This window comes from Dama dama, chromosome 14, assembly GCF_033118175.1.
Source record: "Dama dama isolate Ldn47 chromosome 14, ASM3311817v1, whole genome shotgun sequence".
NCBI lineage: Eukaryota > Metazoa > Chordata > Mammalia > Artiodactyla > Cervidae > Dama > Dama dama.
Window position 1 is genome coordinate 34984866 of NC_083694.1, and position 22270 is coordinate 35007135.

At 35.6% G+C, this 22270-nt stretch overlaps 1 protein-coding gene across 1 annotated transcript in view; it reads right to left on the reverse strand.

The window, feature by feature from the left end:
- The window catches only part of KIFAP3 (kinesin associated protein 3), a 138986-nt gene that overhangs the window by 107470 nt on the left and 9246 nt on the right, over positions 1 to 22270 (reverse strand). Inside the window, exons 2-5 of the mRNA XM_061160297.1 lie at positions 12620 to 12751; positions 4887 to 5041; positions 2212 to 2267; positions 1495 to 1636 (exon numbers count right to left, since the gene is read on the reverse strand). Of these exons, the coding sequence (XP_061016280.1) occupies positions 1495 to 1636; positions 2212 to 2267; positions 4887 to 5041; positions 12620 to 12751 (485 nt within the window). The remainder of the gene's footprint in view (positions 1 to 1494; positions 1637 to 2211; positions 2268 to 4886; positions 5042 to 12619; positions 12752 to 22270) is intronic.

A 22270-nucleotide genomic window follows, 5' to 3' on the forward strand; every position in this document is an offset into this window, starting at 1 on the left:
AAACTCCACAGGGTAGGAATTCCAAAAGTCTAGTGACATGAGAAAAAGATCGAATTCATTAGAAATCAGGTAAATACAACTTAAACCAAAGAGATACTGTTTGTTAGCAACAACACAATGGCAAAAATGTTTAAGTTTTATAGCCTTCATATGCCATGGATCTGGAAATACATTGGCATAAACACTTTGGAGGACAATTCAACAATATCCCTAAGACATTATAACCTGTATTTCTGTATAACCTTTGTTTCTGTGCACACACACTAAAAAAAACCCTGCTTTGTGCATATAAATAAGAACAAAGATGTTCACTGAAGTTTCCTATTGAAAAATTTGGAAATTTTAAGACATAATTTTAAAGCCTAATAACTATCAATAGGGGAATGGCTAAAGAATATGTATATAACTTCATAAAATACAATAATCAAAAGTAGTTCAAAACTAATTAACATTGTATATAGCTAAACGCATGTAATCTCAAAACATTACTGCATGAAGAAAAAATTACCAAGTAAGAAATATGATATAATTAACATAAAAATCCACTCTATATTTTAACACAGGAAAAAATCCTCTACATATATATGTGTAAAAGTATGGAAAAGATGTGGAAGAATGAACTCCAAATTCCTAACAGATTATAGAGTAATGGTCAAAGGGGTTTTATCTGTAATACTCTAATTCCTTAAAAAGAATATACGAATATATGAGTTGCACAATTTAGAAAATACTTAGAACGTACAAATTTCCTAACTGGAATATTGGTAATATCCTATGACTCTCTGGACAGATCCCAGGATATTTTGTCCTAGTTACAAAGTACTGATGTGCACTGGACCAGCTCCATAAAAGGAGTTTGGCAATAGATAAAAAGGTATTATCATGCGATGGAAATCAGATCATAATGATATCTTCTATATTTTAATTTTGGCAAAAGTATAATCAGAAAATTATAATAATTCTATAGTGGTATTCTATAGTGGTATAACCAAGAAAGAAAGTTTTAAGAGTGTTGTATTTCCTTTTTCTTTATTGCCTAGCACTTCTAGTGAAAAGAAAGCAAACACATGACATCAAAGTCAAGCTAAATGAAATTTAAAAGAGTACTATTTTTGGCTGTGCTGTTTAAAAAATTATTGGAACTGTAATTTAATGAAAGCATACATGTGCAATTGTCAAAAGTCTGATTTTATATCTTAATTGAAAGAATAAAAAGTCTTCCAGAATAGAAGAAAATAAACACTCAGTACCATTAAGACTTTATTTTTCTTGTTTAAATTATTTGTCCATTCTCCACAGGATATTTAAACATTATGCCCACAATGTTAAGAAATTTGAGCAAGAAGGGAAGTAATAAAGAGCTTGAAAATAGTTGCCTTCCTAAGTTTGATATAAATAATTTTAGCTTACCTCTCTATTATAATAATTTAAAAATCATATTTCACAATAATTTTTTACTTTAAATATTTATAGATATAAGTCTATAAATTCTACCATTCAATAGTAGTTCTTCCAAGTTATCAGGATTTCGAGCAAGCTGTAGGATCAAAGCAGAACCCCGAACCTTGTCAGGAATATCTTCATATAATAACTCAATGTACTCATCCATGTCATTAATGTTAGCAACTTCATCAATCTGAAACAAAGGAAGAGGAAGGAAGTACTCTAAAAGAACAGCAGCACTCAACAGAGTTGTCAAAGGAATGATATTTGGGGATCAATACACTGCCCTTGATAATGAGACAAGTTTTCAAAGGACTCATAGTAGCAATCTTTTTGTACACAGTAGCAATTTTTTGTACAGGGAGAGACTGATTAGATCTTTGGGTGATGGAACTTCAATATGAAAATAATCATAAACCATATGATAAAAACGGGATGTACACAAACTCTAAAATTGGCCTATTTATATTAATAAAGTATCTTAAATGTAATGTAAAATAGTATCTACCATAATACATTAAACAATATTTTAAAACACACTGCAATAAGAATAGCTAATACTTTTCACAACTTATCAAAATAAACTGTCTAAAAAACACACCCAATAATTTTTTCCTTTATTAAATATTTATTTTCTATCTTTTTTGGGAACTTTAAGTTCAACCATTTCTAAAAATTCCATACTTGTCTAATGTAACTGTATGAACTATTGACAGTAAAAGCATTACCTTACAAACAGTTCTCTATCAGATAAAAATACAGTCTTACCTCCATTCCTTCAAAAGGAGGTGGATCTTTAGGTTTGCTTGACTTCTCTTTTTTTTCTGTAAAAAGATTTTGTTTTAATGAGAAGAACCAGGATTTTGGATTTCTGGCTAATTTTTACTTTCAGCAGCTGAGTTTAATTCTAGCCAAACTGGGGATCTTAAAATGAGTAATTTATGAGGTAATCTTTTTCCAATGTATAAAAAATGCTCATCTATCATACATTAGTTCTAATGAGGATATCCAGGACAGTTTAATAAAATCTATAAATAATCTCCAAGTTATGTTAGGTAGCAATTTAGCTTCCTCCTTGTTTAACAGTTAGGTATGTAAATAGCCAGACTTGCCAACAAGAAGCAAAAAGTCTATTTTAAGCTTTCTTTTTTATCCTAATTCACATTTAAGGTGAGAATAGGAAAATCAAAAACTAATGAACTAGGTAATAAAAAGACTAAAATTAAAATTAACAAAGAAAATGGAAAAGAACGAACCTGGGTAAAGTTAAGAAGCTAAAATACAGTTGCTGATTTTTTAAACAAAATTAGAACCATAAATTAAAAGGCAAATGTTTAATATTTGTGCTAATTTAATCCTAACTTGCTCCCAAATGGATTAAAGAGGCATTAATGGTGCTGAACATAACTTTGAGTCATTTGTTATGTTTAATTATTTGACAAATAGCAGAACTTCATATTCTTAAAAGAAAATATAAAAAATGCTTCACTGATCTGAGTCTGGATCAAAAACCTAAGCAATGACTGTACATTAAAATAAGTTCAAGTAATATTAAATTTTTGATTCTAAAATTAGCAAATGCTTTACATATAACAGGAATTAATCCTGATTGTTTTTGGAGGAAGGTAGCCATTCTAAACAAAGTCATGTTTTCTCAACAGCTAGATTTTTCTTCAAACAGATAACTTAATACGACAGTAGTTTTAATAAATAAAAGACTTATGGTAAAGAATCACATAATCAAAAACTACTATAATTTTATTTCAACCACCTTTAGGGCTAGGTTTCTGGCTTTGAAATAGTGAATATCAAGTAAAAAGAAAGAACATAGAATCATTTCTAAAAATAAATGTAGATATGCTATAGCATAGCATTTCATATATGTCTCCAAACATTAGTATCTATATAGAGAAACAATGATTTGAATTTATGATAATGTGAAAATTTCCTCATATTACTCTAATTTCTGGGGAAGGAGGTAAGAAGACTGATTTACCTTGAAAACTCAGTGAAAGGGTTCTCATTAAAGATATTTCGTTATTTTATTACAACTGTCCTCAGAATTATATTAATTTAGCATTAAGAAAGATTAATTTTAACTATATTGTACAACCTACAGTAAGTATATATACATCTTAAAAGCACAGGATTTACTTCTCTCACTTTGAACTTAGTTTATTGAAGATATTATCTCTTATCATCCAGTAACACTGTTACATAAATAGTCTATCACAAAGTAAAAATTTTTAATAATATTTTCCTTATAGCACTTATTATTAATAATTAATAGGTATACAGCTAAGTAGTTGGAGCTGAATGTCAGCTAAGCAGTTGGAAACAATCAAGTTTGAAATGCTTATTTTTGCTTTTGAATAAATTCACAGCTATTCAATTCATTCAACAAATATATATTGATCATATAATGTGTGCTATACAAGGCTAACTAATAAAAGTACATATTAGGCACGAGGCATTTTATTTGCTATGGATGGAGAGAAACTACTGCTTAATTTTTTAAAAACTGCAAATAAATTTTCTCTTTCATTTTGTCTACTTAATACAATCAAAACTGAAGTATAAGCTATGTCAAGGGTGCCATATTCTAGAACTCATAATGAAAAAAGAAAGATATATGTAAACTTAATAAGTGAAGTGAAGTGGAAGTCGCTCAGTTGTGTCTGACTCTTTGCGACCCCATGGACTGTCCATTAATAAATACTATGAAATGGAATAAGTAACCACTGATTAATCTGAGATAACTTTCTATTTAAATACCTGTACTTTTGTTTTGAGCTTGGACACTGGAAAATGTCTTCTATAAATAATCATTACTTAGCTCTAATTTTAATGAATTTATTCTTTTATGAGGCAATTAAAGGTAGAAGAATAGTAACAATAGAGATGTTTAGGAATGAAAAGGTAAGTTTTCCTAAGAAAGATTCACAAAACATATGCATATCACAAATATTTTAACATTTAAATACTTCAGCAATCCAAATTATCAATTGTCAATAAGAAATATAGAAAATATAAATAAGTTGCTTGGATGGGGAAAACAGATTTCCAGGCCCCAATTCTCCTCTTTTATTATTCCAGAATCAATATGATAGATATTTGCTTTTTTATTCCTTATTTTAGCATATGTGCGCGCACACATACACACACACACAGAGTATAAAATAGATCATTTTGGAAGCCTGGAATGTAGGAAACTAGTATGTTTGTTTATTCTTTAATTCACTTAGTCATAGCACTAACAATAACAACAAAAAAAACCATCACCTTTCAAATATCAAAAGTACAAACTATAGTCAAACAACTTTTGTTTTGTTTCTTCATTTTGAAATTAATTTATTTGTTTTAATTGGAGGCTAATTACTTACAATATTGTGGTGGTTTTTGCTATGGTTTTGCATTAAAAAGTTAGTTGTTCTTTTACTTACCTTTTCCTGACGCTGAATCACGGCGGTTCTGGAGATAGTACAACAGCTGTTCTACTTCATTTAGCTTTGAGGGATGAATGAGTTTACATTCCTCAACCACCTTCCGTGCCAGGGAAGTGATATCTGTGTTGGCATTGAGACTCTTAAGACGGATGCTGCAGGCAAATCAGAATTTTCCAACTCAGTTATTATTAAAGTAACAATTTAAACAATACTTCTTTTAAATAAATAATTTATAAAACATTTAAATGTACCTGACATAGTCTCTTTTGGTAACATATAATAAAGCATAAGACATAGCTAGACTTAGAAAAAAATGCAAAACAATGATTTTCCTCGAATTGGACAAATGAGATAACAAAAGGAATGGTAAAGTCTACATCTGATTCATCTAGGTAGGATAGCACATCCAGAGACCAGTTTTAAAACAGTCTTTCTGATGTCATATATATATATTTACATTATATAAAGTTTTCAGTTATTATTAGATATGAAAATCCATAGTGACATAAATAAATCATTTTCTTGACCATATTCACAGTCATAGTTTTCTGTTAAGGACGGAACACAATATTAACATATTCAGATTTGATTATTCTGATGGAAATTATGCAGAAGAAAAAAAAAAAGTAGGATGCATTTTAAAACTTATATAAGGAATGCTGAGGAACAAATGAATATAGTTATATTTGTTAGTACATTAAAAAAACAGGTTCTTCCTCCTTTTTAATTTAGTCCAGGAGATTCACTGCAAGATGAATAAGAAAAGGTTGTTCAAAATCTAGAAACAATTGCCAATTTACATGGATTCATGACACCAAAAAAAGCTATAAGGACAAAAAATTAGGTTCAGGGTAAAGACTCAAACTGGTGGCAAAAGACTCTTGCAAGCAGATGCACTCATGCAAGGCTTAGATTAAAAAAGAAAATGTAAGAAAGTAGCCACTATGCTGAAATACTTCTTAGTGAAGATGGCTAGTGAAGATGGCTTAGTGAAAAGGCAGAGGAACCAGAGATCAAATTGCCAACATTTGTTGGATCATTGAAAAAGCGAGAGTTCCGAAGAAACATCTACTTCTGCTTTATTGACTATGCTAAAGCCTTTGACTGTGTGGATCACAACAAAATGTAGAAAATTCTTCAAGAGATGGGAATACCAGACAACCTGACCTGCCTCTTGAGAAATCTGTATGCAGGTCAGGAAGCAACAGTTAGAACTGGACATGGAACAACAGACTGGTTCCAAGTAGGGAAAGGAGTACATCAAGGCTGTATATTGTCACCCTGTTTGTTTAACTTATATGCAGAGTATATCATGAGAAATGCTAGCCTGGATGAAGCACAAGCTGGAATCAATACTGCCAGGAGAAATATCAATAACTTCAGATATGCAGATGACATCACAGTTCAGTTCAGTCGCTCAGTTGTATCCAACTCTTTGCAATCTCATGGACCGCACCATGCCAGGCCTCCCTGTCCATCACCAACTCCCAAAGTCTACTCAAACTCATGTCCATTGAGTCGGTGATGCCATCCAACCATCTCATCCTCTGCCATCCCCTTCTCTTCCTGCCTTCAATCTTTCCCAGCTTCAGGGTCTTTTCAAACGAGTCAGTTTTTCTCATCAGGTGGCCAAAGTATTAGAGTTTCAGCTTCAGCATCAGTCCTTCAAATGAATATTCAGGACTGATACCACACTCACGGCATAAAGAGAAGAAGAACTGAAGAGCCTTTTGATGAAAGTGAAAAAGGAGAGTGAAAAAGTTGGTTTAAAACTCAACATTCAGAAAACTAAGATCATGACATCCGGTCCCACCACTTCATGGGAAATAGAAGGGGAAACAATGGAAACAGTGAGAGACTTTATTTTGGGGGGCTCCAAAATCACTACAGATGGTGACTGCAACCATGAAATTATAAGATGCTTACTCCTTGGAAGAAAAGTTATTCACAATCTAGACAGCATATTAAAAAGCAGAGACATTATTTTGCCAACAAAGGTCCATCTAGTCAAAGCTATGGTTTTTCCAGTGGTCATGTATGGATGTGGCAATTGGACTACAAAGAAAGCTGAGCACTGAAGAATTGATGCTTTTGAACCGTGGTGTTGGAGAAGACTCTTGAGAGTCCCTTGGACAGAAAGGAGATCAAACCAGTCCATCCTAAAGGAAATCAGTCCTCAATATTCATTGGAAGGACTGATACTAAAGCTGAAACTCCCAATACTTTGGCCACTTGATGCGAAGAACTGACTCAATGGAAAAGACCCTGATGCTGGGAGGAATTGGGGGCAGGAGGAGAAGGGGACGACAGAGGATGAGATGGTTGGATGACATCCTTGACTCAATGGACATGAGTTTGAGTAAACTCTAAGAGTTGGTGACGGACAGGGAAGCCTGGCATGCTGCAGTCCATAAGGTCGCAAAGAGTCGGACACGACTAAGCGAAATGAACTGAAGATGGCTAAGTTTGGGAGAGACTGAAGGTATTAGAGGCAACAGGGATAGAGACCTTAGAAAAATGTCCTGCACTCAGCATCTTTGAAGTCATTATTCAGACACAGATGCTCTCTCCTGAAACAAGTCTAGTAAAGTGATTTGAATATTATTCCCAGTTATACAGTCATCCCCAAATCTGGTCCTCTTGGGATTCTATAAGCTACCATATAGCTTTCAATACATTCCTTTTATGTTTGACTTTGCTGGTGAGGTTTCTATTATCTGCAACAAGAATCCTAGCAGTACTGTGTCTCTTTATTTTAGTTTTTCTCCAAAAAATTTTCATTAAACCAAAACTTTTATTAAACCAAACATTTGGTTTTTTAAGTTCCTACCTTTTAAGTCTTTTAAACTACTGAATATTTTTGTATAATTTTAGCCGCATATCAGAAAGTAGAAATATAAATGAGAACTCATTCTGAGAAAAACCCTGAAAAGACCTCTCCATGTTTAATTTTAACAAGAAACTGGAAAATCTTGAGCTTCCATAAATCTGATTGAGAACAGGCACAATAGAAATTCTATAAATATAATTTTGGAAATTTTCTAATTAGTCTTTTTTAGAAGAGTTTTAGATTTACAGAAAAATAGTACAGAAAGTACAGTTACCATGTATGTCCCCACTAGAAAGTGAAGTTGCTCAGTCGTGTCCGACTCTTTGCGACCCCGTGGACTGTAGCCTACCAGGCTCCTCCGTCCATGGGATTCTCCAGGCAAGAATACTGGAGTGGGTTACCATTTCCTTCTCCAGGGGATCTTCCCAACCCAGAGATGGTACCCGGGTCTCCCGCGTTGGAGGCAAACGCTTTAACTTCTGAGCCACCAGGGAAGCCCATGTCCCCACTACCCTCCCTCAATACAGTTTCTTCTATTATTGCCATCTTGTGATAACTTTGTCATAACTGAGGAATCATTTTGATATACTATTTACTAAAGTGTACAGTTTACATTAGGGTTCAGTCTGTAGTGTATAGTTCTGTGGGCTTGAACAAATGCCTAATTTCATGTATCTATCATTAAAGTATCACACAAAATAGTTTCAACTACCCTAAAAATGCCCTATGCTCCACATATTCTCCCCTTCCCCACGGCATAACCCCTAACAACTTCTAATCTACTTTTACTTCAGTTTTGCCTTTTCTAGGTGGTCATAGAGTTGGAATCATACAGTATATAACTTTTCCAGTCTGGCTTCTTTCATTTAGTAATATGCATTTAGGTTCCTCCATGTCTTCTCATAGCTTGATGGTTGATTTCTTTTAGTGCTGAATAATACTTGACTATATGGATGCAACATGGTTTGCTTACTCTTTTGCCTACTGAAGGATATTTTGGTTGCTTCCAATTGTTGACAGTTATAAAGCTGCTATTAAGATTCATGTGCAGGTTTCTGTGTGGAGATAAATTTTCAACTCATTTTGGGTTAATATCTAAGAGCAAAACTGTTGGATCATATGGTAAGTGTATGTTTAGCTTTGAAAGAAACTGCCACAATTCCTTCCAAAGTAGCTGTTCCATTTTATATTTTCATTAGCAATGAGTGAGTTTCTGTTGTTCTACATCCTCACCAGCGTCTAGTGCTACCAGTGTTTTAGACTTCAAACATTAAATAGGTCTGTAGTAGTATTTTGATTTAATAAAGTAGACCTTTTAAAATCATTTTTAGATTTATTTTCTACTATATATACATAAAAACAATCTAATTCAACATCATCTTTCCAAGTAATAGAAAAACTCTCTTAGTGTGTACATTTTTGTCCTAAATCCTTCCCTTATTAAAAGAGATTTAATGTCAAATATATATGACTAGCTGTGTGTTTACTGATTATTTCTTTAATCAAAAAACATAATCTTCATTAGGCATTCCATGCCTATTAAGAACACAAAAAACTCACCCAAAATGTGCACATTATTTTCAGATCATAACCGTAGGTTTCTCAGAAATATTTAGAAAAAAGGGATTCTGTTGAAGGTGGGCTTATATATTCCTTTATCCAATAAGGGAGAACAAAATACATCTTTTGGAGCTGAATCATGGCACTGACTGCCACATTAAATGAAATTTAATGATGACTTAATTTCACATCTATCTCAATCTATATGAGTTTCTCCCTCAAAATCCTCACCCTAGCCACCATCATTGATAAATCCTCTTGAACTATTAACAAACCATATTCTCCTTTTGGTCTCACAATATGACTCCTCTCCAAATCTTGAGTGACCAAGGATGACTATCACAAAGTTGGGTTACAGAGGTTTTTTTCCTTACTGATGTTTAAGGAACTATAAACAGTCTATAGTCAGTCTATAGTAACTCTTTCCCAGGTGGCTGACTCTCTAGTGAATATATCCCTTGTCTTGAGAGCCTACAGATTTTCAAACAATAATAACATTCTCACTTATTCTCATTTCAAATAACACCAATTCTCACTGGCTGAATAAGACTACTACTACACTCAGTTCAGTTGCTCAATTGTGTCCGACTCTTTGCGACCCCATGAATTGCAGTATGTCAGGCCTCTCTGTCCATCACCAACTCCCGGAGTTTACTCAAACTCATGTCCATCGAGTCGGTGATGCCATCCAACCATCTCATCCTCTGTCGTCCCCTTCTCCTCCTGCCCCCAATCCCTCCCACAATCAGGGTCTTTTCCATTGAGTCAACTCTTCCCATGAGGTGGCCAAAGTATTGGAGTTTCAGCTTTAGCATCAGTCCTTCCAATGAACACCCAGGACTGATCTCCTTTAGGATGGACTGGTTGGATCTCCTTGCAGTCCAAGGGACTCTCAAGAGTCTTCTCCAATACCACAGTTCAAAAGCATCAATTCTTCGGCACTCAGCTTTCTTCACAGTCCCTCTCACATCCATACATGACCACTGGAAAAACCATAGCCTTGACTAGATGGACCTTTGTTGGCAAAGTAATGTCTCTGCTTTTTAATATGCTATCTAGGTTGGTCAAAACTTTCCTTCCAAGGAGTAAGTGTCTTTTAATTTCATGGCTGCAATCACCATCTGCAGTGATTTTGGAGCCCCCCCAAAAAAACAGTCTGACACTGTTTCCACTGTTTTCCCATCTACTTCCCATGAAGTGATGGGACCAGATGCCATGATCTTAGTTTTCTGAATGTTGAGCTTTAAGTCAACTTTTTCACTCTCTTCTTTCACTTTCATCAAGAGGCTTTTTAGTTCTTCTTCACTTTCTGCTATAAGGGTGGTGTCATCTGCATATCTGAGGTTATTGATATTTCTCCTGGCAATCTTTTTTTTTTCCATTTATTTTTATTAGTTGGAGGCTACTTTACAATATTGTAGTGGTTTCTGCCATACATTGACATGAATCAGCCATGGATTTACATGTGTTCCCCATCCTGATCCCCCCTCCTGCCTCCCTCCGCATCCAATCCCTTCTCCTAGCAATCTTGATTCCAGCTTGTGCTTCTTCCAGCCCAGCATTTCTCATAATGTACTCTGCATATAAGTTAAATAAGCAGGGTGACAATATACAGCCTTGATGTACTCCTTTTCCTATTTGGAACCAGTCTGTTGTTCCATGTCCAGTTCTAACTGTTGCTTCCTGACCTGCATACAGGTTTCTCAAGAGGCAGGTCAGGTGGTCTGGTATTCCCATCTCTTTCAGAATTTTCCACAGTTTATTGTGATCCACGTAGTCAAAGGCTTTAGCATAGTCAATAAAGCAGAAATAGATGTTTCTCTGGAACTCTCTTGCTTTTTCCTTGATCCAGCAGAATTTGGCAATTTGATCTCTGGTTCCTCTGCTTTTTCTAAAACTACTACACTACTAAGAAACTAAAATCTAAATTTAACTTATGAAATGTGGATGCATGAGGTTCTAAAGGCAAAGACCCCTAACTGCTAGCTTTTCTTTGGAAATCAAATGAATAAAAATATCAAGAGATTTCACATTTTTTCAATATTCATAAAATTTAGGCAGCAATCATAAACACACAAATGGAAGACAGTGTGAGAGAATACAAAAAACTGAGCATGTGAGTTAAAATCTACAGCATTAAGTATGTGTGTATACATATGTGTATCTCTTCAGTCTAGTGGATTATCTCAGGACTCGTTTATTTTTAAAGAATTATCTATGAAATTTACTGTCCTAACCCAAATAAGAAGACAGACTAGAGATCTTAAGACAGTAGGTAGCTTCTCTTTTCAGGTTGCTGTGCAATAAAGTTTCTTAACTGAAGCACAATTAAAGTTTGGGGTCAAATAGTTTTTCCTTAGTAGGTGGCTATTTTGTGCATAGCAGATGCTTAGCAGCACCTCAGCCTCTATCCACTAGATAACAATAGCACCTTCCAGTATGACAACCAAAATGTTCCCTGAGGAAAAAGATTCTAACTAGTTGAGAACCACTGCTATGCATTTAAACTGCAGTGCTTCTCAGTGAGCTAAATAATATCACATGCACTCCTAGTATCCTGACTATACTTAACTACATTATATTCCACACTATGTACTTAATCACTGAATATACCAAAACATACTAACTTTTTAATTAATTCCCAAGTCCAATATTTTTCTGCAGGGAAGAAAGTTGGGAAACAATATTAGGTGATCTCAGACCCTTTCTATTTCCACAAAACTATGGCAGGAGTGAAAGATCATTGCCAGCACAATTGAAGACAAATGAAAAAGGCCAGTTCCCAAGGGACTCCTGAAAGTACTACAAAAGCAGAAAGGAAAGTGTGAAGAATACTGGGAGATTTAAGGTCAATTCACTGAGTCAGAAAACGCTTGTCCTACTATTAACATCTTTCAGACGGCTGGATTTTTAAGGGATGAATTCAAGGTACATGTCCCATTTCTGAATCTAGAATTCATATAACTTTCTGTAATTTCAGGGAAGAAAGAACAATATGGTATCAGCTAAAATATAAACTTGCTAAATTAGGCTAAAATGTCTAATATAAACATCTCTTATAATTGATTTCACAAGTCATATTCTATTATATGCATTTACTAAATGGGATTAATAAGAACAGGCATTTTTCATTAGGTTCCAATTAAGTTCATAAACATGATTTTCTCTGGAATATACTCTGTATTTATAACTTAATATAGTTTTGCTTCACTAAGATAATGCAGGTTGAGAAGAATGCCATAGTCATTCATTATCTACGCAAATTTAAATAATATCAGATTTCTACAAACTACGTATAAGGTTTACTACTTTCAAATATGCACAAGTGAAGAAAACTTACATTTTTTGGCATTCCTTTCGTTCTCCCAACATGGGATCTCCCATTTCTCCAAGAATGGTAGCTTCCACTTCATAATGAACAATAAGTGCTTTTTCTGATGGATGTACATCAATATTTCCTCCTTTAACTTTCCTATAAAAGAAAAACAGGCATAGCTACATTAAAAGCTCACAAAATATAGAAGGTGTTTATCTAGTTCCTAGCTCCAAAAGCATGTGTGTTAGATTAACACATGCATTTAAATCAGATTTACTCTTGACTTGGGCCAAGAAATAACTCTTTTTCTCCAATTTTATAAACTCTATGTTATACATATAATTCTTGGTCTTGCAGAAAGTACCTTTATGAAGAGCTCTGGAAAAAAATACATTTACCCAAAGAATCATGCATAATAGCTAGTGAATAAAAAACAAAATTAAGATGGTTTTGGAGAGAATAACCTCAATTGAAAGTCAGCAATTTAAAACCAAAGGCAGCTGCCCCAAAATTTATATTAAAAAAAAAAAAAAAAAAACCCTGCTCAATAGTTAACCCATTAACTGTATCACAGAATGACATGAAGAAATTATCCAAATTGCAAAATAATACTGTTATCAATTAACATAATTATATAAATGAATTAGTACCTAAATCATGCACAAATTGTGTAACAAAAGAGAATTTACAGGTTATATTCTATAGTCACGTGCCCAGAATTATAGTGACATTAGGAAGCTATAATCCCTGTGCTGTACATTACATCCTTGCCACTTATTGTAAGTTGTTTGTACCTACTAATTCCCTTCATCTATTTTGGCTCTCCTCTTACACTTCTCCCCTCTGGTGACCACTAGTTTATCTGTATTCTCGGTGTCTGTTTTTATGTTGTTATACTTGTTCATTTGTTTTATTTTATATTTTACCTATAAGTGAAAACATACAGTATTTGTCTTTGTCTTGCCTTATTTCACTAATCATAATATCTTCCAAGTCCATATGTGTTCTCACAATGATGAATAATCACTATTTGTTACTGGTCACTTTAGCAGCTGATAAAACAAGTTTTATTAAAAGAGACTGAAGAGACTGCAATGGAAGCAAGTAAAATTTCTCACTGTAATCAGAGCTGGTTATCTGCACAGTGGGATCTTTTAGCCTAATGGGAAGGAAGAGAACTGTGACAACATCTTAAATTCCAATAATCAGAAACTCAAAGCTTTTTCTTGAGTAGGATTAATTCGCTTATTATGCATATTTCAATGTAATTTTAAAATAATTTTTCACTTCAGTTCAGCAACCCCAGTACTGAATTTATATAGGAGGGGGTAACTGTATCCAATTGAAGAGAACGATAAGGATAAAACATAACTGCAGATCCTAAGAGCGACCTCACACTAACGCTTTCAAAGTGGGTCTTCCATATATTAACAACTGACAGAATTTCAGAATTCTTTATTACAACAAGGTTACAGAGGTAAGCCTTACCCTCTTAAGAGGAACTTAAGAGCCTCTTGATAAAAGTGAAAGAAGAGAGTAAAAAAGCTGGCTTAAAACTCAACTTTCAAAAAACTAACATCATGGCATTCAGTCCCATCACTTCATGGCAAATAGATGGGGAAACAATGGAAACAGTGACAGACTTTATTTTCTTGGGCTCCAAATTCAATGCAGATGGTGACTGCAGCCATAAAATTAAAAGACGCTTGCTCCTTGGAAGAAAAGCTATGAAAAACATAGACAGCGTATTAAAAAGCAGAAACATCACTTTGGTTCTGTATTCTCTATTAGAACAACAATTAAGAGTCAAGTGTAGAGACAGAGTAGGAAATCAAATATACAGAAGCTAAAGTCTAGGTTATGTCAGCAACTAAACTAACTGACAGAAAGATATCCAGAAGAAAGCTTATAAAAAATAAAAGCAGAAACTAGGTACGCCAGTAAAAAACAGAGAATTAGAAAAGTATGGATGTGTGTATATATATATATATATAAAATACACACACAAACAGAGATATATACATACATGTTAAAGAGAATGGTACAGCTTCTAAAAGGTAAGATAAATGCATGTAAATTCAAGTTAGCAGTCAAAAGCTAGAGAAACCACAGGAATTCAAGACAGTAAGAAAGTACAGCTAAAAAACAAATGTTAATATAGCACTAAAGAAACTGTTTTCACTATAAAGAGAAACAGTTATTCCCTTCTTGATGAGATGGCCAGCAACCCCAGTACTGAACTTAAACAGGAGGGGGTAACTGTATTCAATTGAAGAGAATCATAAGGATAAAACATAATTGCAGATCCTAGGAGCAACCTCATACTACACTTTCAAAGTGGGTCTTCTACATATTAACAACTGACACAAAAGCATAATGGTTTTCCTTTGGTTTGATATTTTGCCTTTCCCAAGGAAATCAAATAGTTGAAAGAACTTCACTATTCCTTTTCAGTTTTGGGGGTTTCTTTTGTACATGGATTTTAAAGAAACTAATTAATTTTATTTATTTCTTTACCACTAGTACAATTTGTTTACTGTAGAGAAAAACAAAACACAGAAATTAGCAAACAGAAAAAATAAACCAAAAAAACCAGGAGAAACCAACTGTTACGATTTTAGCACATATACATCCAGACATTTTCCTATCTAAATGTAAGTAACATATAACCAGAGAATGTTAACTCTAGAATTTCCTTAAAGAAAAGGCTTAAGGTAGCAATTTGGTAGGGCTGAAACTATATTTTAATAGCAACTGACATAAGACTGATACAAGTACTAATTGTTTCTATCAACATGAGGGCTGATGGAGATTATGGGTACAATAAACTTCTTCCTTGTTCCCCTTTGCACTACTGCTGAATATATAAAATACACAGATTATAAGCTAAGTTCATGTTATAAACACTGTGTGTATTAAAAATATATTAACAATTTACCATAGGACTTCCCCAGTGGCGAAGTGGATAAGAATCTGCCTCCCAATGCAGGGAACACGGGTTAGACTCCTGATCTGACATATTCCACATGCTGTGGAGTAACTAAGCCTGTGTGCCACAACTACTGAAACTGCACACTCTAGAGCCCATGAGCCCCAACTACTGAAGCCCATGTGCCCTAGAGCCAGCAACCCGCAATTACTAAGCCCACATGCTTCAACTAATGAAGTCCGAGTGCCTAGAACCTGTGCACCACCACCAAGAGAAGCCACTGCACTGAGAAGCCTGTATATTACAACTAGAGAAAAGTCCTCGCTCGCCTCAACTAGAGAAAGCCCGCGTGTAGCAACAAAGACCCAGTGCAGCCATAAGTAAATAAAAAAAAAAAACAAAAACCTTGTCTTTAATACTTCATATACTCAAATTCCAGATACTCCCATTTGTTAAACACCTTGATTCTTTATTTCTAACTTACACTGCACAAAATTTACAGGATTCCCTCACAAAACAGTCAAAACCACTGCAGTACACTTGGCTGATTTACAAAGTAGTTTTTCTAAAGGTTCAAAATATTTTATAATTCAGTCACTCTGTATTTATGCATGATATAAACTTTTTTCAATTGATAACCATAGTTTCAAATTCTATTTTGGTTAGTAAAATATTCCAGCTTGTTTGGGCAAAATCAAGAATTATGTCTATAAGTAACTTGCTTTTACCATAGCAATGCACCTCATCGAAATATATACTTGTATTATCACCATAAAGTGAATAATTTTATCTTAAATGCAAACTTCCTAACTGAATTTAACATGTCATTCATAATGATGACAGATATGTAACAATCAAGAGAATGAACTTCCAAATACTTGGAATTCATCAATCAGTGAGAAATAATTTAGCCCATTATTGGAATTACCTGATTTACTATTTGTAACATCTAAAGGAGCTCTATACAGTCAGCAAGAAAAAAAAAAAAGACCAGGAGCTGACTATGGCTCAGATCATGAGCTCCTTATTGCCAAATTCAGACTTAAATTGAAGAAAGTATGGAAAACCACTAGACCATTCATTTAGGTATGACCTAAATCAAATCCCTTACAAATATACAGTGGAAGTGATAAATAGATTCAAGGGATGAGATCTGACAGACAGAGTGCCTGAAGAACTATGAATGGAGGTTCGTGACATTGTATAGGAGGCAGTGATCAAGACCATCCCCAAGAAAAACAAATGCAAAAAGGCAAAATGATTGTCTGAGGAGGGCTTACAAATAGCTGAGAAAAGAAGAGACAGAAACTAAAGGCAAAGGAGAAAAGCAAAGATACACCCATCTGAATGCAGAGTTCCAAAGAAAAGCAAGGAGTGAAAAGAAAGCCTTTCTCAGTGATCAACGCAAAGAAATAGAGGAAAACAACAGAATGGGAAAGACCAGAGATCTCTTCAAGAAAATTAGAGATGCCAAGGGAACATGTCATGCAAAGATGGGCACAATAAAGTACAGAAACAGTATGGATCTAACAGAAGCAGAAGGTATTAAGAAGAGGTGGCAAGAATACACAGAAGAACTATACAAAAATGATCTTCATGACCCAGATAATCATGATGGTGTGATCACTCACCTAGAGCCAGACATCCTGGAATGGGACATCAAGTGAGCCTTAGGAAGCATCACCATGAACAAAGCTAATGGAGGTGATGGAATTCCAGTTGAGTGTTTCAAATCCTAAAAGATGATGCTGTTAAAGTGCTGTACTCACTATGCCAGCAAATTTGGAAAACTCAAGCAATGGCCACAGGACTGGAAAAGGTCAGTTTTCATTACAATCCCAAAGAAAGGCAAGGCCAAAGAAGGTTCAACCTACCACACAATTGTACTCATCTCACAAGCTAAAAATGCTCAAAATTCTCCAAGCCAGGCTTCAGAGTACATGAATCATGAATTTCCAGATGTTCAAACTGGATTTAGAAAAGGCAGAGGAACCAGAGATCAAATTCCCACATCTGTTAGCTCATCAAAAAAGCAACAGAGTTCCAGAAAAACATTTACTTCTGCTTTATTGACTACACCAAAGCCCCTGACTGTGTGGATTACAACAAAATATAGAAAATTCTTCAAGAAATGGGAATACCAGACCATCTTACCTGCCACCTGAGAAATCCGTATACAGGTCAAGAAGCAACAGTTAGAACTGGACATGAAATAACAACTGGTTCCAAATAGGGAAAGGAGTATGTCAAGGCTGTATATTGTCACCCTGCTTATTTAACTTATATGCAGAGTACATCATGCAAAATGCTGGGCTGGATGAAGCACAAGCTGGAATCAAGATAGCCAGGAGAAATACCAGTAACTTCAGATACGCAGATGACACCACCCTTATGGCAGAAAGCGAAGAACTAAAGAGCCTCTTGATGAAAGTGAAAAAGGAGAGTGAAAAAAGTTGGCTTAAACCTCAACATTCAAAAAACTAAGATCATGGCATCTAGTCCCATCACTTCATGGTAAATAGATGGGGAAATGATGCAAACAGTGAGAGAATTTCCTTTTTTGGGCTCTGAAATCACTGCAGGTGGTGACTGCAGCCATGAAATTATAAGATGCTTGCTCCTTGGAAGAAAAGTTATTCCCAACCTAGATAGCATATTAAAAAGCAGAGACACTGCTTTGCCAACAAAGGTTCATCTAGTCAAGGCTATGGTTTTTCCAGTAGTCATGTATGGATGTGAGGGTTGGACTGTGAAGAAAGCTGAGCATCAAAGAATTGATGCTTTTGAACCATGGTGTTGGAGAAAACTCTTGAGATTCCCTTGGACAGCAAGGAGATCCAACCAATCCATCCTAAACGAAATCAGTCCTCAATATTCATTGGAAGGACTGATGCTGAAGCTGAAACTCCAACACTTTGGCCACCTGATGCGAAGAGCTGACTCATTTGAGAAGACCCTGATGCTGGGAAGGATTGAGGCCGGGAGGAGAAGGGGACAACAGAGGATGAGATGGTGGGATGGCAATACCGACTTGATGGACATGAGTTTGAGCAAGCTCCGGGAGTTGGTGATGGACAGGGAAGCCTGGTGTGCTTCAGTCCATGAGGTTGCAAAGGGTTGGACATGACTGAGTGACTGAACTGAACTGATGACACTGATATTAAACTGATAACTTTTAACTGTTTTGCAAATTTCTTCTATTAATGGAGGATTTTCACGTTTTTTGTTTTTGTTTTTTTTATATGTACAAGAGAACTAAAACCAATAAACTGACTTAGAAAACGTTGTGCTTTTTAAATCTCAATATGAAGTCAGGCTTCACAGACTGATATAAGAGACATCTTTCTTCACATATGATAACTGTCACCTTCAGGCAGCGTATTCTTAATTACTGACTTCTAAAGTACATCCTGATGTTTCTAGATTTCATATGGATGATGATATCATTATGATCCCTAAAATAGAAAACAAACACTGACTAACATTGTGCTCCATATTCATCATTAATTTTCTAAAGAAACAAAAGTTTAGCCCTTAATTTTTCAACAAACAGGTATTTATTTTTGAAAAATTATTCCTGTCAAAAGGATTTATTGCACGTTTGTGTTTAAGACCATGATGCAGGGGGACTTCCAGAGTGATTCAGTGGTTAATATTCCATGCTCCAAATTCAGGGGGCCCAGGTTTGATCCCTGGCGAGGGAACTAGGGACTTTCCTGGTGGCTCGGCAGTAAAGCATCCACCTGCAATGCAGGAGACATGGGTTCAATCCCTAGGTAGGGAAGATACCCTGGAGAAGGGAATGACAACCCACTCTAGCATTCTTGCCTGGGAAATCTCATGGACAGAGAAGCCTGGCGGGCTACAGACCATGGGTACCAAGAGTCAGACACGACTTAGCGACTAAATGACCACCTCAGGGAACTAGATTCCACATGTTGCAAACAGGAGCCTGCATGCTGTGACTTAAAAAAAAAAAAAGACCCTATGCCACAACTAAGACCCGGCACAGCCAAATTTAAAAAAGAAAGAAAAAGACCATGTTTATTTCTTTAAACAAATAAACAAAGTGTGATGTAGCAGGCTCCTGAACTCTCCTCCTCCCACAGAGTCTATATCATCTATGAAACAATTTCCTCTGAGAAAACACCCCTAAACTAGTTGAGCAATGTCTACACAGTGAGCAAACAAGAAAACCCACACTGAAGCAAATAAGAAAGACAGAGACAGTCTTGCCATAAACCCACCTCTGGTATGGAGACCCACAATTGGGCAAAAACTCACAAACCTGAGCTTTTTACCTAAGGAGTGAAGGATTTGAACTCTGCATCTGGCACCCCAACTTTTAAGGCCTATACCTGAGATACTACTTCCCAAGATATCTATCTTCCATGAGATCCAAAAGGCCATAGCAAAGTACTGAAACAGTTCTTAAAAGGCATGTGCATGTAGGCCCACTCACCTTAGAGCCCAGTGCACAAGTACCTGACTGAAAAGTGCCCATACTTTCTGTTAAAAGGGATTATTTGCTCATCTTAAAGGATGAGCCTGAGGGGCTGGCATCTAATTTAACGTATGAGTCTACTGAAATAATCAGGATGGAGGCTAGTAGGTATCATCTTTATGCTCTCCAGATCACCAGTATCTACCTTCCCCCCCTAAAAAGGAGCTTGTACCCCTGTCTGGTGCTCCAATTATTCAGACTGCTGCCCAGGGACACCTCTAGATCACCTGACTCTGATGCCCAAAGGGCTTACATTCCTAGGTATACAGGGGCATAACAGATAAAGAATTCGTAACTGGTTACCACTCGCAAGGCACAGCAGAGAGGCAATGGACTGAGGAAACCAATGTTTCCACGAAAGAGACCTCTTAACTTATCTCCACAGTCATGAATTTAGGGGGCAAGGGTTCTAATTAAACCCACACCTAAGGCTGACTGTCATCCTCTCTAGAGACCTGGGAGGGCAGATGCTATCTTTGAGCCTTTACTCTGTCCCACTAGAGTGCTAGTATCTCTTGAAGGGGGGTTTGTACACATATTTGGAGTGTTTTTGTGGCTGCCACCCAAGTGATCATAATGTTCATAAGTTCAAAGGGACATTAGTGAAAGGAATTAAAAAAAAAACACAAAACACGTTATTAACTGGCTATTATCCCAGGATTCAGCTCAGAGAGAGCACTCAAAATAAAGTAGGCTACTTGTATAATCACAAAGGTTTGGAAGACCACCAAGAGTTAGGCATGGCTGAATGAAAAAGTTCATCTCCTAGACAAGGCTACTCCTTCCAGAATGGGAGAGGTGGATTTTATTTAATGCATAGAAACCAAAACAGAGTCAAGGAAAATGAAGAAATAGAGGAATGTGTTCCAAGAAAGAATAAGATAAAACCTCAGAAAAAGACTGTAATGAAACAGAAATAAGTGATTCATATGGTAGTAAAAAGTAATCACAAAAATGCTTGCCAAGCTCAGAGGAAGAATGGATGAACAAAGTGTGAATTTCAACAGAGACAGAAAATATTAAAGTACCAAATGGAAGTTACAGAGTTGAAGAATACAATAATAGAACTTAAATATACAACAGAGGCATTCAACAGTAGACTTGAAGAAACAGAGGAAAAGATCAGTGAACTCAAAGATAGGGCAATGCAACGCACCCAGAGAAGCAAAAAGAATTGAAAAAAGAGTGAAGATAGCTTAAGGGATTCATAAGCTTACATCAAGCAGAGCAATATTTCCAATATATGGGTCCCAGAAAGAGAATAGAAAGGGGATGAACACTTATTTGAAGAAATAATGGCTGAAAACTCCACTAATTTGAAGAAAACAGACAATCAGATTCAGGAAGCCCAGAGAGTTTCAAACAAGATAAATCCAAATGAAGCCACAACAAGGCATATTATAAATGTCAAAAGTCAAAGACAAGGAGAGAATCTTAAATTCAATAAAACAACTTGTGGCATACAAGGGAACCCCCATAAGACTACCAGCAGATATTTAACAGAAATTCTGTAGGTCAGAAGTAGCAGAATATAATCAAAATGGTGAAAGGAAAAAACCATCAGCCAGTTTTTACTCTACACAGCCAGGCTATCTTTCACACACACACATCTAGAAACATAATACTGAATGTAAAACTTTAGCAACATAATACTGAACAATCAATGTGTCAAAGAAGAAATCAATACCTTTAGACAAATAAAAGTGGAAATAAAACATAAAATAAAACTTGATGCTGCAAAAGCAGTTCTAGGAGGTTAAGTTCATAGAGATAAATGCCTACATCAAGAATCAAAAAACAAACAAACAAAACAGCTTTTCTGGTGGTCTAGTGGTTAAGAATCCACTTGCCAATGCAGAGGACATGGGTTCCACCTCTGATCTGGGAAGATACCACATGCTACGGAGCAACTAAGCCTATGCGTCACAACTACTAAACCAACACTCTACAGCTTGTGATTCACAACTACTGAGCCCATGTGCTGCAACTACTGAAGCCTGCACACTTAGAGCCCAGGCACTGCAACAAGAGAAGCCATGGTTTACACCACAATGAAGAGTAGAGTAGTCCCACTCACCACAGCTAGAGAAAACCTGCACGTAGCAATGAAGACCCAGCACACCCAAAAATAAATTAATCTTAAAAAAAAAAAAATCTCAAATAAATAACCTAACTTTACACCTTAAGTTACTGGAGAAAAATATAACAAACAAAACCCAGAGTTAGTAAAAGAAAGGAAATG